Genomic DNA, 15,026 nt, shown 5'->3' on the forward strand with positions numbered 1-15,026 from the left:
CTATTCGATAAATTTCTACATATACCTTTTATTGGGACGAGAAATTCGTGAATATTTCTGTACTAAGATTTCCTGCATAACTCGCTAAATTCACGTTCTGCTGACAATCAATCGCTCAAACTTTAAGTTCCAGATCGCATATCGTAAAACCTATCTATTGGCATCTTGCCTGCTGTGCTATCATCTTGTAGCAAGTGTAGACCTTCACACTGTCCGGAGCTACGGTGTGGGCTAGTGGAGACCAGTACACTGTCCGATGCTGCAGTGCGGGCTAGTGGAAACCAGTAAACTACCCGGAGCTGCAGTGTGGGCTAGTGGGAATTTGTGTGGTCGTAAGCGGAAAAATCAACTCATCATAATGGATTTCCCAAAAGAACTGACAACAAGACACATTTTAGAATAAAACAATGATGATATCATTTCCCCTTGAAAGCTTTTTTTATAACTATGACTTACACATTTATCGAAAATAAACAAAAGAAATATTTCGTCAGGTCAGTCTTCTTATACAGATAGCCGTTGACACGTTTCGAGGGCAGACGAATCCGTGCGGTTTCCTGAGCAAAAAGAAGACAAGAAATGATGTATTTAAATGTAGATAAGAAAAATGATTAAACCGGACTTGAAGAAGCATTTGTTTTAAAATTGCATTCATTCCAAGCGCTTTCTATTGATACGAGGCAAATGCCAGTTTTTTTTAACTGTTTTCCGGAGAAGAACACAATTACAGTCGCTTACGTCACGTACCCTTGACAGGGATCGGTTAGTCTATTGATAATGGCGTCGTTCACTAGTACTGTCGACGAGCCACCTCCGTCTATATTCACCGCGTTCACGGCACCGAATCTGACCATCAAATCCGCCATCTCGTAAACATTTAATCTACAATCATTATCAGAAATACGGTTTTGTAACGAGTTGTTCAATTGAGCCAAGTGTTTTAGTTCGACAGTGCGATCAGTTCTTTTACGTTGTTGCTAAAACTTGTTGTTTCTACAAACAAGGATCCAACAATGGTATAAGGAGGATGTGTCCCCTTTCTATGCTTCGTGTCTGAAGAAAATGATAATAATACCTGATGTACATCCTACAATGATTCGGTATCAAAAAAGGATATTATTCATTCTAATTTTCTCTTTCATTTGATCCTTTACCGGTTGTGAGTTTGTTTTTGCTTTAACGTCGCTCGGACCATGCTTTCCCGAGATTAATTCTACTGGATTGTTGATTAAGCCTTTCTACGGGACGACCCATGGAATGGTGTCGGCACACTGTAAGAGCCACCAAGACCCGAACCTGCTTGTCACTTACCACTGGAGGTGAATGCAGCATCGGTCCTTCCCGCTGCGAGACTGGGGCAAGTAGAGTTAAAATGGGTCAATTTTCAAGGTTTTAACTCTTAAGAGTCAGATTTAGTTTTGAACTGTGGAATTAGATCCTGAATTTTCTAACGGAGTCGCTGAAAATGCCACTTTACGGACTACTGGGGGAATTCAAACATCATTTCACTGTTATTTTTCCCGTCTTACCCGTGTTTGAATGATCTGCCGTCAGCGTGCACGATCATCACCCGACCGTCGCGATCGTGACCGATAGCGTTTCGTGCCGATGACGTCATCGTGAAGTCCCACCAATTTTCTAGCAACGAGAAACATGGAAACTAACATGAAAGTTTACTGACGCCTTGAAAAATAGCATTAAATAGAAATTAAAAAATTCAATTAATCACGAAATAAACGCCAATTTTGACGATGATATTTCGATAATTGTGATTTTTAAACGCCAATCGATGACGTAGTACGCATCAACTCACATGATGCAAAGTAGTTATCAAAATATTATCACATATTTTTTACTACGTCAAAAATATACATCATATGATATGTTATATGTTATGTTATATGTTACTTATATGTTCTAATTCATATTGACCATAGGTTCATTATATGTACCATTTCTAATGGCGGATCTATACTTTTAAATTGAAGACAGCCTCACAATTAGAAGAAAAACGCAAATGACGTATCAACTGAAGTGGCTTGTGTCTTCAATAAGCCTTTAACAGTTAAACTGTAAAAGGCTTATTGAGTAGAACATACACAGTTTATTGTCAATGAAAACCAACGCTTTTTAAAGGTTTTGCCAACACGAAATGAAATTCTCGAATTCGCCCAGTAATTCTAATGTTATATAATCAACACTATTGCGGGAACAATAGGACCAATGCGCTACCAAGCCGACCAAACCCGTTTCTATGAGCGTGTATATAAAAAACGTCCTGAACCGGTTCCAGAATTTTAAGTTTATTTTTGAACATTTGAATATATGAAACCAGACCGACAATAGGGCCATTCGAAAATTAACAGTAATTCATGTTTATCAATCTGACGTTTTGGGAAGAGTGCTTCAACACCTATCTTCAGAGACTTATTTGAAATCCAAATTTCGTCTTGACCCACCCCGTTTGAACTGGTTGCAGTTTCTCACGGAACAGTTGAGCATTTGATAAAAGTTCCAGGACTTAGGTATTCAAATTTGAACATACACACGTACTTGCTTGTGATGATTTGTAGGTCTCGATTTTCATACTTTCGTCGACGAACGGGACTCCGTTTCTGACCAACCAAATCACACCTCCGATAAGATTCTGAAATTGTGGCAGTTGACGCGAATCATTCAGATACCTGTTCGATACAAAAATAACATGTTATATCTGTGAAAAAACGAAAACACGTATCTCGAAAATTGATGATCTCGGTAAACCCGTATTGACATTATTTCTATTATTGAACAGTAAATTTGATGAAAAATGGATTCGAACCCGGAGAATATTTTGTTGTCTTTCGTCAAACCGAAATGCGCGTTGGTCACGTGGGTGTTGTCGGTTACTATTCGGCCGTCCGATATCACGTTTCCTTATTGTGAAAAAAATGACAACAAAGCGAAAAATGTAATTTCAACTTCTGTCAACGAAAAGACACGGAAATATTGTTCTTACGGGTCCCATAGATTACATCAACAAACTGCACGGCCGCGACCATCTTCTGGTGAAATTGAATAGTTCTGATGAAGGCGACCCCTTTACTGACTGGAATGGACTGTATAACTTCTCTCATGAAGTTACAGCAATGAACGACCTCTATTGTAACTAAGAAAATGGACATGCAGAAATCCAGAAAGGCTAGTCCTATACATGGTCCATGCTAAAGAATACGAAAGGCATGGGTGTTCCATAGCGAAGTGAATGCCGAAGCATCAGTGACCTCTGTATACTCCAGATTGCAAATAACTCTTCCGATAGCTAAAGTAAAAGCGACCCTTGTTACTAATTAACAGGCATATTGTCATATAGACTATTGGTAAACTCCCAAGAGCACCTGAACTAACCGACTATGAGACACTTGGTGAACGCCCCTCGTCTGTGACGAGAGGGAGGACTACTCTGAAGCGGAACGCGGATGTACTATCACATACCTTGTTACTGGCTACTCACAGTTACAGCGGACCTACAGACACGGTAGAAAGAATTTCCAGGATTTACGATATGAAATATGAATAAATTTACCGAGACAGGAATGGTCGACCAGGTCAAAAAAGCCAGCATTGATCGCCGCCGCGCATCCTTTCGTAGTGATGGGTGTCGTCTGCACAGCTTTCTGTCGGCATCCTCCCGCTCCTCCAGGCTCCACTACAGATACAGCCCTCAACGGATCGCTGACCACGATCACGTGACCGGTGACGATCTTCGAATTGTAGTACGGTCCGAAAGCGACGCGAAAATAGTTCGTTTCGACCGGCGGCGGTAAGTCGGCTGCTGCAGTAGCGGTAACGTGCGCCTCGAACAGCTCGAAATCGTTGGTCATCGGAGTTATCGGAAATGTTTCTATTCTCCTGTCGAAACAAGCCGATGATTCGTTCCTGGTATTTCCTAATCGATCGCAAACGGAGACCGCGAAGACAATTCCAGCAGCGCACGTAGTTAGAAAAACCGATAAAACGATCATGATTTGAAGAGCACAATTATCGGAGATAGTTTTCGAGAACATTTTCAGGCTATGGTAATACCGGGAGAGTGAAAGTATGTCAATTGTATATACAAATTAATGACTGCATATAGTCCTATATGTTTTGTTTGAAAAAAAATAACAAGCGCATTAAGAACACTCGTCTGGAATCCCGCGACACTGACAAAGGCCCGCCTCGGCGCTAAAAATCATCGACAAGTCCGAGCGCACTTCGAATGCGTGAACTACTCATTTATAATCGAATAGTTAGTTGACACGGTCGACAGTGAGCCAAGCGGCGGCCTTTCTCGGTGTTGATATATCTATACTTATTATTCTTTGTCACAAAGGTTGTAACAACTGAAGGCCGACCCCGCGCTCAGGATATACATACATAGACTAGACAATTAAGTATAACGCAAAGAATGTTAGATCTCAAATCTAATTCGAGCGAAACTATCGACGTGTTACGTTTTCTTAGGAATAATGTATAAAGTTCCATTGCGACAGTCACAAACAAATAATTTTGTCCCATTACTTTTTCGCAGTTGTTTCTGCATGATATAAGGTTAGACACATAATTACGTTGCCTGATTGAAATAGACTCATTCACGAGTAGGTGATGTAATTTGAACTGGATATCGATTTTAAGAGCTGTTTTTTTTTTATTTCTATGCATTTGTAAACATTGATCTGATGTCCCTGGAGGGTCAGTATAATATAGCTGATGCGGGTTAGAGGATGAACAGGTGTATCCCAGGTTCGAACCCGACCGCAAGTGGCCTTGATGCTGAACAACAAATCAAGGGCTTCCCAGGTTCGAACCCGGTATATTGGTAGTTATTCTGGACGGCGGCTGGTGTGTCGATGGTCCAAGCGAGCGCTGCGCTCAGCGCGGGGCATAGTTTTGAAAAGATGAAAGCGTCGCCCGCTCTCATGATGTCATCCATCCACTAGATTCGGGACGGGACGTCGGGGCATTAAATGTGCCACTCGTTCAATTCGATAAGCAAAAAGAAAAGAAATCAAAAACTCTTTCCATTAGGTATTACCAATAAGAGGATCGACGTGTATAGGGTTATCAGTTCGCTGGGAATCCACCAGAGGGTGCTTTAGTTTAAAGGCGTCGGGAAAGTAACAAAACCTCCCGAAATGAAATGAAAAAAATAACAGTGCTTAGAATTGCCGATATCTAATAATGAATTCTCCTAGAAATACAAACTAGGTTCTATCGAAAATCATTCACTGCTAGCGCTCCCTTTGAGTTGTAGTTGATTCAAACGACTGGAAGACATCAAGAGAGTATGTTGATACCGTTAAAGCTGCCAGGTTCGACTAGTTCGCCATCTAGTGGAAATTAGATTATGAGGCCGCTGACAACGGCCGACGTGTGTCCGTATTACGTAGTCAGCTATTCGCTGACCTAGACAAATAACGAGATAATACGGAAACCTAGGTCCCAGGTTTGAATCCAGAACTAGTATTGCGGTCCTGTTTACGCCGATTAGAAGATAGATGGGGGGCGTCGTATGTTCAATCCTATTCCGGATCTCTTAAAATCGAACCTGTTTCCTGATCATTCTGCATCCTCGGTGGATAAATATTTATGAACGGGAACTATTTTCACTCCGTACTGAACTGAACTAATAGACGCATATTTTTTTAAACAAAAATGTATGTATTCATTCCAAATCAACAATATTACACGATTAATAATCATCATAAAATGCTTTAATTTTCGATTTTCTAATTTGTGAATGACAGAATGAGGGGTAGATCCTGCATGGAGTTCAGTGGAAAAGGATAGCCTCGGCTTCCAAAAGCAAGACTATATCAATATACATACGAAATTATGTAATTTCGGAGTAGATGAGCGTCTAAAATTGATTGACAATTACTGTCGTTAGTAAAAGGTAACATCAACGGGAAGGCAGGGGTCCGGACCCGTGCGGACAGTGAACCGGACAGTCACGGACTGTGGTCGGACCGCGTCGAAAGCCAAACACAACTGTGAAGCTGTTATAAGTGGCTCGGATCTAACCCTTCTAATGACTGGTGATTATTTCATTGTGACTAGTGATTTTGACTAGTAGTAATTTTGACTAGTGATTTTGACCTATTAATTTTGATTAGTTAATTGAAAGAGGAGTTAAATCAAAGTGGCTTTCTGTTGCACGTATTTGAGTAGATGGTCGTATCCCCATTCGTCGTACCAGCGGCAGCTTCCGGTCTTATACTCGTCGCAGCTAACCTTGGGCGTTCCTTGTTCGCGTACCGGAACGTCGGGATCGGGAGGACGTCGGCCCAACGAATAGAAGCTCTTGTAATAATACCTGAAGAAAATTTTGAAAGATTAAATCGAATTTCGAAAGGGTCGTTTTCGTATATTCGCTTTCGTGAGCATTGATGTGTCCAGAATTCATCGAAATCGGCTAAAAAATAATGATTTAAAAAAAAATGTCTCGAAATTCTTTCATCTTCATATCTGCGAAAAATTATCTCTAGCATCAGATTTTCATTCCATTTGTGACTAAAACATCTATAATAACTTTCATGAATTTGTCACTTTTAACTTTGCCTGACCAACATTTATCATCGCGTGCCAACAATACTGTTCTCACTAAGTCGCCATCACACGAGCGTTACGCGCTCTCTAATTAGACACGGGCAGAATTTGACTCAAGCCTGATCCGTGCTGATTTGGAACAAGATGCCGGCCGAGCTCAAGTAATTGTCAGCCGGTATGGAAGTGCGCACTTCTATGCAGCCGGTTAGCTAGCATCCATAATCATCGACCTTCGAGAGGTGATTTACAAACTGTATTCAGTATCGACCCATCGTCCTTTAGAGAGAGTCCGGCACGATTTAACTAACCATGGACTTAAAACTAGATACAGCTGTTTTATTGAGTCTATAAAATTGAATAACACTCCACACTACGGACAATCATCCCAACAATTGCTCGTAGCTCCAACTGAGACCACAGTCCCGAGTTGAATTAAACTATTGACCAGGTGCCCTGTGGATTAAAACTTTCAGCTGTCGATTCCATTTAAATCCAGTTCTTCAGTAGAATTAAACTGGACAGGTGCCGAGTACAACTTAATTTTACACTCAGTGACAGTTACAATATTCACGAACTAACACACAGAGGAAATAACAATAGAATTTCTGCAACTCTAAATAGATGGGATACCAAGGCGATTACAAGCGGTTTGAAATGAAAGGGAACAGGGAAAAACAAAACAAAAATTTCATTATAACATGTCGGGACTGCAGCTGAAACTGATAAAAAGAGTGGAAATCATTTGAATTCAATCAATAAAGAATTGAAGAAAAATAACTTTTTGCAAATTATTTGATCTAAAAATAGGACGAAAATATCAAGAGACAAGTTTTTTCGATGAAAACGGAACGGAGGACTATTTGAGAAAATATCTATACGATTTTTGATGAAATTCAAACGGTGGAATCGAGCTCCGAGCAATTGAATAAACGCCCCTTACCATCGCTGTAAGATGTATTTCTTTCCGTTCGTTACTGACGCCGAGAAGTGTTCCGATTCCTCCTCGCACCGACCGTCGGCGTTCATATTCGTCCACATTAGCATACGACCTTTCTTCGGACGAACCCAGATTCCGAGTTCTACAGAGAAAGAAATTAAGAATCAAAAACCAGAGACGGATTGAGCCCCTCCCCCCCCCTCCAACGACTCCAGTCCATCACATTGCATGGTAGTTCAGTTTTAGAATCATTGTTGATGCTAATAAAATAAAATAATCAACTCTTATCAAGTTTTCGTGCAGGAGGGCCCCAAACCCCATTGATAGGCTTCGCGCCTTCAGTGTACACTAATATGCAATAACCCCCCCGCACTCCTATTTCTAAATTCCTGGATCCGCTTATGATTTCTTCCAAGTCGGTTCTTGGCAGCGGCATTTCATTTGCTTACTAGGAAACTTAGTTTCTCCGCCCTCGGCGACATCGTCTAGGTAAACGAGAACAGTGGCGTAACGATCTCTCTTCTCGTCCGAATTCAAATTACAATCAGTGTGGTTTTTGTAGCCTGCGAAAAAACGGAATGTTTAAATAGAAAAAAAACATCAACTAGAAATCGACGACACAATTTCATAAATCGAGGTCAACTTTATTTGACGCATGAAATAGACGCAGTTTGATGAAGAGGTCAGGTTGTTGACACTGATGAAAATCTGGCACTCTGGTGTAAAATATCAGGATTTTTCAAATTTTTTCAGCATAATTTTGCCATATTTTTTCACATTTTTTCCACGTCGAGGTTCGTACGATCATAAGTAACTTATCCCATTACATTTAACGCATTTTGTGCATAAATTCTAATCCCCGCGGTGTATACCATAAAGAGGAAATCAAAATACACTGTATGTTGGTAGACATTCTTAAATTTTTCACATATTATCGTGACTTTTTCATATTTTCAAATTTGTCTATTTTGTTTATGGAGGCGTCACCCATCATCCAGAATTGTTCGCATTTCTAAAATCAACCCACCGCCGCATTTTATTCTGATTAATACCTATTCCTTTTGAGTATGATGTAATCTGGAATTTGCCTCCGTTCGCCGGTCGAAGGCCCGTCGTCCGTTCCACTCGGTTCTCGAATATCTTCGTGAAGCGACTTTCTCCCGGGTAAAACGCCGTGCTGTAACTCCAGTTGGCGTGAATCCACGATTTGAATTGAGTGGACATCGTTTTGTTCAAACAAGTCGTACCTTCAAGAGAAGTGGACAGTTTTGTATAAAATGTAATTACATTTTTGCAGATAACGAAGAACTTTTCAGGTATCCATCCCATGGACCTCATGATCTCTAATGGATGATTGCAAATTCAAAGCATTCTATTTATTTGAAGCTAGTTAAAAGTTCAAGTTGGTTCTATAACCGATCTTCGCAAATTGTGACCTCTAACGGTTCTATAACCAATCTAAGAAATTAAGACCAGTCTAAGCTCATTTTGGTTCTATAACCAATCTGAAAAGTTAAGACCAGTCTAAGCTCTTTTTGGTTCTATGGCCATCTCTAACAACTTAAGACCAGTCTAAACTCAGGTTTCTATAGAAAATTAATTTAAGATCAGTCTAAAATCATTTTGGTTCTATAGCCACCATCACAAATTAAGACCAGTCTAAGCTCATTTCGCCAATCTAACAACTTTCTAGACTACGGTGCGAAATACGATTTACCTTCGCTGAAATCTCGAGGTGAAATTTTCACATTGTTGATTCCGGCGTCGCGGAGGTGCGCGCGCAACGTCTTCACGGAATCGAAGCAGACGATAGGCTCGATTTTACTCGATTCGGTCACGTATTTATCGTGTACCTGCCGCAACCCGTCGCATTCTCTTTCCGATAAGAAATCGTCGAATAGATAAACTCTAAAAATATGAGTTACATAGTTTTAAATCACCCGAAGAACACAAGAAAGTTATTGAAACGGTTTTTTTTTCGCGAAAATCAAAGTAGAAGTATGATAGGGTGCAAGCTGTTCCGCGATCAAATATTTTGACTACTAAATATTTTCACATCACTTTTTCTAATCACTTGAAGCGCGGATCGACCGCCATAAATATTATCAAAAGAAAAACATTCTTCGTCATTTGTTGTCGTAATTTTCAAATGCGCATGTTAAAAAGATGTGTGGTCATGGGTCATGGTGTCACTTTCATTCTTCCCTTGCTCCTGTCTACTTCAAATGAACATTAAGGCTAAAAAAAGATTCCTTGTTTCTCATTTCCGCTGAGCATAAAGGTTGACCCGACCGGCAGCCTATCTACCCTATACATTACTATTTCTAAAATCATGATCAGGCTTACCATAATAGACCAGACAGCTATAGAAATAAACTGATTACAAATTTTATTGCAGTTTACAAAATGACCCGGCCGATTAGGAGAAACATGGTATTTTGGTTTAGCCAAATAGAAAAATTTGTTTCCCTTCGCCCCTCCAATTTTTCATCGGGAAAATCCATACTCACAGTAATTGAGAGGCCGGGACAATAACATCGAAATGGGGGTCTCGAGTGAAATAAGTAAATACTTACTGGACGGTACTATTGTTTTCGTTGATATGTAGTAAGTTCATGGGTGGAATCCTGCGCCCGCCGTCGAAGATCTTTTTCGGTGTGATCGAATTCTGAATGGTGACTTTGTGAGCTTTAACCTGTTTCATCAACTCGTCGTCTTTAGCAGACGATGCCGTTGTTGTTGGCGGCGGCTTCGGTTGTCGTTTCTGATTTTTTACATTTTTTCCTGCCGTCGATTTTTCGTTTATCTTTTTCCCCGGTTTCTGTTCGGGTGACTTTTTCGCTTTTGTCGGTTTCGGTTTGACCGATTGTTCGTCGACACTTTCCGTTTTTCTCCGGGCGGATTTTTCCTGTTTTTTATCTGTACTTTTACCTTTTCGTTCTTCGTCCACTGTCTCATCTTCGGTTTTGGGCGGTTTTTCAACTGTTTTCATTTTCTGCTCGTCTCTATTTTCATCACCCGTTCTTTTAATTTCTTTAACCGTTTCTATTTTCTCTCGCTGTCCGTTTTGACTCGGTGGACGAAGTTCTTCTCGTCCCGAAGTCTTCGCATTTTGAAGTAGTTTATCCTGCGCGGATATCGCGTCAGATCCTCCCGTACTCACGCTATTTAAACTGTCGTCTGCTGTTCGCACGTCGGCCGTTTTCTCCGACGCCACATTTTCGGCGACCGTTTGAAAAACGTCGCCCGACACCCCAGTCGCCGGTGCGGGTTTACAAAGTTTACTCTCTCGCACGTATTCCAAAAGCGAATCTGAATTTGAGTATATCGCCACACCGAATGCAGTACCGACTACGAAGCCTAACAACAGACCCAGCGTTAGCAGAAGGCTTTCTCCACCAGTTCGCTCTCGTTTTTTGGCGTTTTCATGCTTATCTTTTTGCTGGGATTTTGATTGCATATCAACAAGATTCGCAGATCCCTCGGAATTAGTCTGAAATCGGCAATGATAAATGGTCTAATTAAAACAAAAACCGTTTTTTTAGTTTCATACTGGCCTGCACCTAAGGCTAAAAATTGATACCTTGTTTCTCCACTCTGCTGAACTTAAAAGTTGACCCGACCGGCCGCCTATCTACCCTGTACATTACTTTTTTAATTGAAAATCTTTATCAGGCTAACCATAACACCCGGCAGCTATAATGAACTGGTTACAAATTTTATTGGAGTTTACAAAAGTGACCCGGCCGCTGCAGAGAAAGAAAGTATCCTTTTTAGGCTAATCCTTGATTTTTACAGTATAATCATCAGTAGTTCTAGATAAGTTTACCAATTATAATTAGTAACCGTATAAACCATTATGATCTTTCATGTATTTCAACTCAAAACTCGCTGTTAATCAATGAAAATGAGCAATTCAGACGCCGTTGGTCTCGAAAAATGACACGATGAAAATCGAATCCACCCCTTTCGCACCCGACGAATATTTTTTTGAGGCTGTAACAAAAAAGTGCCCGCCCGCGTTCATAGACGCAATATAGCTGCTGACCTTTTTCATTTCAAATCAAAACTTTCACGATCCAAATTCCATGCACACAAGATTTTGATTCGGACGTTAGAAAACCTTTTTTTACGAAAAAGTAAATTATCTTTTATTTACTAATCATCATCAATTACAACAAATTAGCTTATAATAGAGACTCATCTTCCAGTCCGATTGGCTTTCGAACCGGCAAATTTAATGGCGCTAAAATATATATAAGTCTGGCCAAATAACAAGATACCAATTTGTCTGAATAAAGTCAATAGCCTACTTCTATATAATAGAACTACTTAGGTAAAGTTCTATGATAAGCCGCCGTATTTTACATTAGGTTCGATCGTCGTAATTACCCAAACCTTTCGCAGGTTGCTGATAATTTATGACAACTTATGAACTTGATGCCTACCTTTTTTCTTTGCATTTTAGCTAATCCTTCGATGGGCAGTGGCAACACCGGCTGTATAGAAACTACTGCACAGTACAGCGAGGTCTGAAACCATGAGTCGGCGCTAGATTTGTACGGACATGAACGATCATGTGACTGATAAGGATGACCGACATGCGGCTTCACATTCGCTTTTCACATGCGTCACATGCGCCCCGAACACTGGCGTCGATTTTGAGGATATTTCGCATCGCGGAACCTATTTGACAAGCATAGATTAAATTTCATGAAGACAAGACTAATTTCTAACAAATTTCGAACTATTTTCGACGCTGAATTGGATTCAAATTCAATTAAATTTATTGCCGGCCCACTAGCACATGTGGCACGCATGTTCGGCACATGCGGAAATGATTTTCCGATAACAATATTTGGAAATTGTCAAATTTAGCTAGAAGGTATGTCTTTCAAGCGGAATTTTCACTTTTCTTGGCATTCATTTGCTCGACTGAATCGATTTTGATGTTGCAAAATTTTGAAAATCTCTGTAAAATCCGATAAACTGAAATAATGTGCCTTTCATTCGCGATCAATACAAATCTAAATTAAGTATATTAATTATTATTTATTTCAGTTACGCTATCGGCGATATTTTGATAATCCGTTTGAGATATCAAGATATTCCTATTCGCTCTTGGTTAGATAATAAGTAGGCCTAACGGGACTGTGGTTTAGTTAGTATTCCAGTACTCACAGTAAGTAGTAGTAACCACTGTTAACGGACTGTCCGTGCCGGACTACTACGGTTTAACCTCAGGTGACCTAGCTCGGTCATTTTGGATGCTGATAAAAGTCTTATTAGGACCAGAAAGCACTGATCTAGGCCACCTGATGTGCTGTCAAGTCAAGTTGAAATAGACAGTCAGTTACCAAACTGCAGTTAAATTTAAACTGCAGTTAAATTAATAAGAATATTATACTGAAAAAATGAAAATTATACTATAATTTTCACTTTTTTTAAGACCCTCGTCCCACTGAGGGCATTATTAGCGGGGAATCTTAATAGTATCTTAGTAGGGTTTTTCTGAGATGAAAACTAAGCGGCGGAGTTCTTCTACAAGTTATTTTTTAATTTAGGAGCTGTAGTTATGAGAAATATCGTCTATTTCCAGGTCAGAAGTGGTTTTTAGTGAATCGACTTTACGATGACGACTGAAGATTCGGGACTGAGAGCTCGAAACGTGCATAAACTTCATCAACTGTCGCAGTATTACCAGAGCGAATGTCCGCCCCTAGGACGTTTCTATTCATCGTGTATTCTTACTAAAAGTGTGGTGGAAAATATCTCGACGGATAACACCAGGTACGGTTATTCCTGTGCGCAGGTATTCATCTGATTCTGCAGCCTGGAACTTTCCCCGTAGACAATCAACACTTCAGTGCAATGCCAAGATGATTTGCTCGTAAAATGACATTGTTCTGGAGTAAGTGATCACGTCAATTAAAAGTCAGAGTACATGTGAAGTGTAGATTATCAGTTTTCGAAAAAATATGGTGATAAAATGTCTCGTATTTGTAGTTCATGTTCGATCTAAAATGACTCGGTGAAGTCCTGAACACGTGAAGTGTGGATGATCACTTTTTGAAAATGTGCTGATAAAATGTCTAATGTCTGGTGTTTTTAGTGCATTTTCAATTAAATACGTCTCAGGTGAAGCACTGAACGCATGTGAAGTGTGGATGAGGAGTTTTTTGAAGTATTGACTATGATTGCATCACATTATTGCTAATCCGCACTCAGTTGGACCTACTGGACCCATGGTCCCTTGTTAAATTTTACAATTTTGTTATTTTCAGACAGATACCCACGTCATGCTTGTATTGTCACAATCCGTTTTGGCCGAACGGGTGTCGGATGGTCCTGCGCGCGAAAATGCCGGCGAACGAACGCACGCGAAAACTGTCGAAACGCGCGAGCGTGCGTGGGACGAATGCGTTGAGCGGAAAACACCGGCACGTCGTCGAAAAGTTCGAACGCAGTTGTAGCCGCGTGAAGATTACCTGTAATCTGTGCGGTAAACATCAGCTGGTCGACGGTCGGTCGCGCGCCGATTTAGACGCCAAGAACGCGGCGGCCAGCGCGGCTCGCGCAGCCGAGCGCGAGGTGCCCGCCGAACCGCTAACGAAAGCCCAAAAGAAACGAAAGAAGAAAAAGGAGCGTTACGAATCTAAGAACTCGGCGGCGCAGATATCAGCAGCCGTATCGACCGCTAATCGACCGGAAACCGCAATTAGGACGGACGATAGAGTTCGGTCCGCGAAGTTCGGCGCTCGGAAACATCGCGATCGAGTCGTCGAAGCGGTGAATTCTCGACCAGCGTCCAGCGCGAGTTCATCAAAATCGGGCAATCGAAAAAAGGAGGGAAAACTGCAGAAATTGTTACTCGATTCGAAAAGACAATCAGGCAAACCGACCGGTTCGAGTTTGCAGGATTTCTTATCAAGTTTGTGAAAATAGGGGTCTGAATAAATATCACGCATTGTTTCTTAAAGGAATTCTTTTGAATATTTTTTGTTTATAGCTCTCGGGATCTATTTCCTCAACTCGGAGATGAGAATTGTACAGGATGTCTCTGAAAATGTGTTATCCGAAGCTTTAACTTTGATGAGGCTAAATAAAAAATGGTTCTCTGCAGCGGCCAGGTCGCTTATGTCTCCAACAAATTGTAATTGGTTCATTCATTTCTATAGCTGCACGGTCATCTCAAGTGGTCATGGTGTCCCTGGATCTCTAATTCAATTTTTTCATCATCCGGCAGAGGTGAATATAACATTTAAAAAGATTTTTGCTAATTTTCTCACAGAATTCGGAAAAATTTATATTTGACTTTTATTCAAATTTCGAAGGCGGTTCCCGTAAACTCGGCTACATTATTAAGAAAAAGCCCTAAGCTTGAATCTCATGAACGCGCCTCTAAGTCCGGCATCGGTGGAGAAACAGCCCGTCATCCGGGTTTGTAATCCGAGATTTAGTCAACACCAGAAAAACGGAAAAAGAAAGCCCTCCATCAACTCGACTCGTCCCTGATTAT

At 40.7% G+C, this 15,026-nt stretch overlaps 3 protein-coding genes across 5 annotated transcripts; 1 reads left to right on the forward strand and 2 right to left on the reverse strand.

The window, feature by feature from the left end:
• Positions 1 to 421: 421 nt before the first annotated feature.
• Positions 422 to 4,399, reverse strand: LOC141902491 (N-acetylglucosamine-1-phosphodiester alpha-N-acetylglucosaminidase-like). 2 transcript variants are annotated; one of them, XM_074790246.1, is made up of 6 exons: positions 3,566 to 4,399; positions 2,822 to 2,915; positions 2,554 to 2,684; positions 1,530 to 1,638; positions 748 to 882; positions 422 to 557 (listed from the first exon to the last, which is right to left on the reverse strand). In XM_074790246.1, the coding sequence occupies exons 1-6, from the start codon at positions 4,044 to 4,046 to the stop codon at positions 491 to 493; spliced, it is 1,017 nt and encodes a 338-aa protein (XP_074646347.1). In that variant the 5' UTR covers positions 4,047 to 4,399; the 3' UTR covers positions 422 to 490. The 2 variants fall into 2 exon arrangements, 1 of the variants encoding a protein (XP_074646347.1); XR_012618897.1 differs by lacking the exon at positions 422 to 557 and adding an exon at positions 971 to 1,053 and having other exon boundaries at positions 767 to 882.
• Positions 4,400 to 5,683: 1,284 nt separating this feature from the next.
• LOC141901865 (uncharacterized) lies at positions 5,684 to 12,078 on the reverse strand. The gene is made up of 7 exons (XM_074789395.1): positions 11,956 to 12,078; positions 10,084 to 11,000; positions 9,225 to 9,415; positions 8,560 to 8,754; positions 7,957 to 8,070; positions 7,511 to 7,649; positions 5,684 to 6,337 (listed from the first exon to the last, which is right to left on the reverse strand). The coding sequence occupies exons 1-7, from the start codon at positions 11,968 to 11,970 to the stop codon at positions 6,154 to 6,156; spliced, it is 1,755 nt and encodes a 584-aa protein (XP_074645496.1). The 5' UTR covers positions 11,971 to 12,078; the 3' UTR covers positions 5,684 to 6,153.
• Positions 12,079 to 12,149: 71 nt separating this feature from the next.
• LOC141902407 (uncharacterized) lies at positions 12,150 to 14,551 on the forward strand. Of its 2 annotated transcripts, XM_074790117.1 has the most exons (4): positions 12,150 to 12,392; positions 12,569 to 12,689; positions 13,107 to 13,297; positions 13,792 to 14,551. In XM_074790117.1, the coding sequence occupies exons 3-4, from the start codon at positions 13,140 to 13,142 to the stop codon at positions 14,444 to 14,446; spliced, it is 813 nt and encodes a 270-aa protein (XP_074646218.1). In that variant the 5' UTR covers positions 12,150 to 12,392; positions 12,569 to 12,689; positions 13,107 to 13,139; the 3' UTR covers positions 14,447 to 14,551. The 2 variants fall into 2 exon arrangements, with proteins under 2 accessions (XP_074646218.1, XP_074646217.1); XM_074790116.1 differs by lacking the exon at positions 12,569 to 12,689 and having other exon boundaries at positions 13,792 to 14,550.
• Positions 14,552 to 15,026: the final 475 nt, after the last annotated feature.

This window comes from Tubulanus polymorphus, chromosome 3 (assembly GCF_964204645.1).
Source record: "Tubulanus polymorphus chromosome 3, tnTubPoly1.2, whole genome shotgun sequence".
Taxonomy (NCBI): Eukaryota; Metazoa; Nemertea; class Palaeonemertea; order Tubulaniformes; family Tubulanidae; genus Tubulanus; species Tubulanus polymorphus.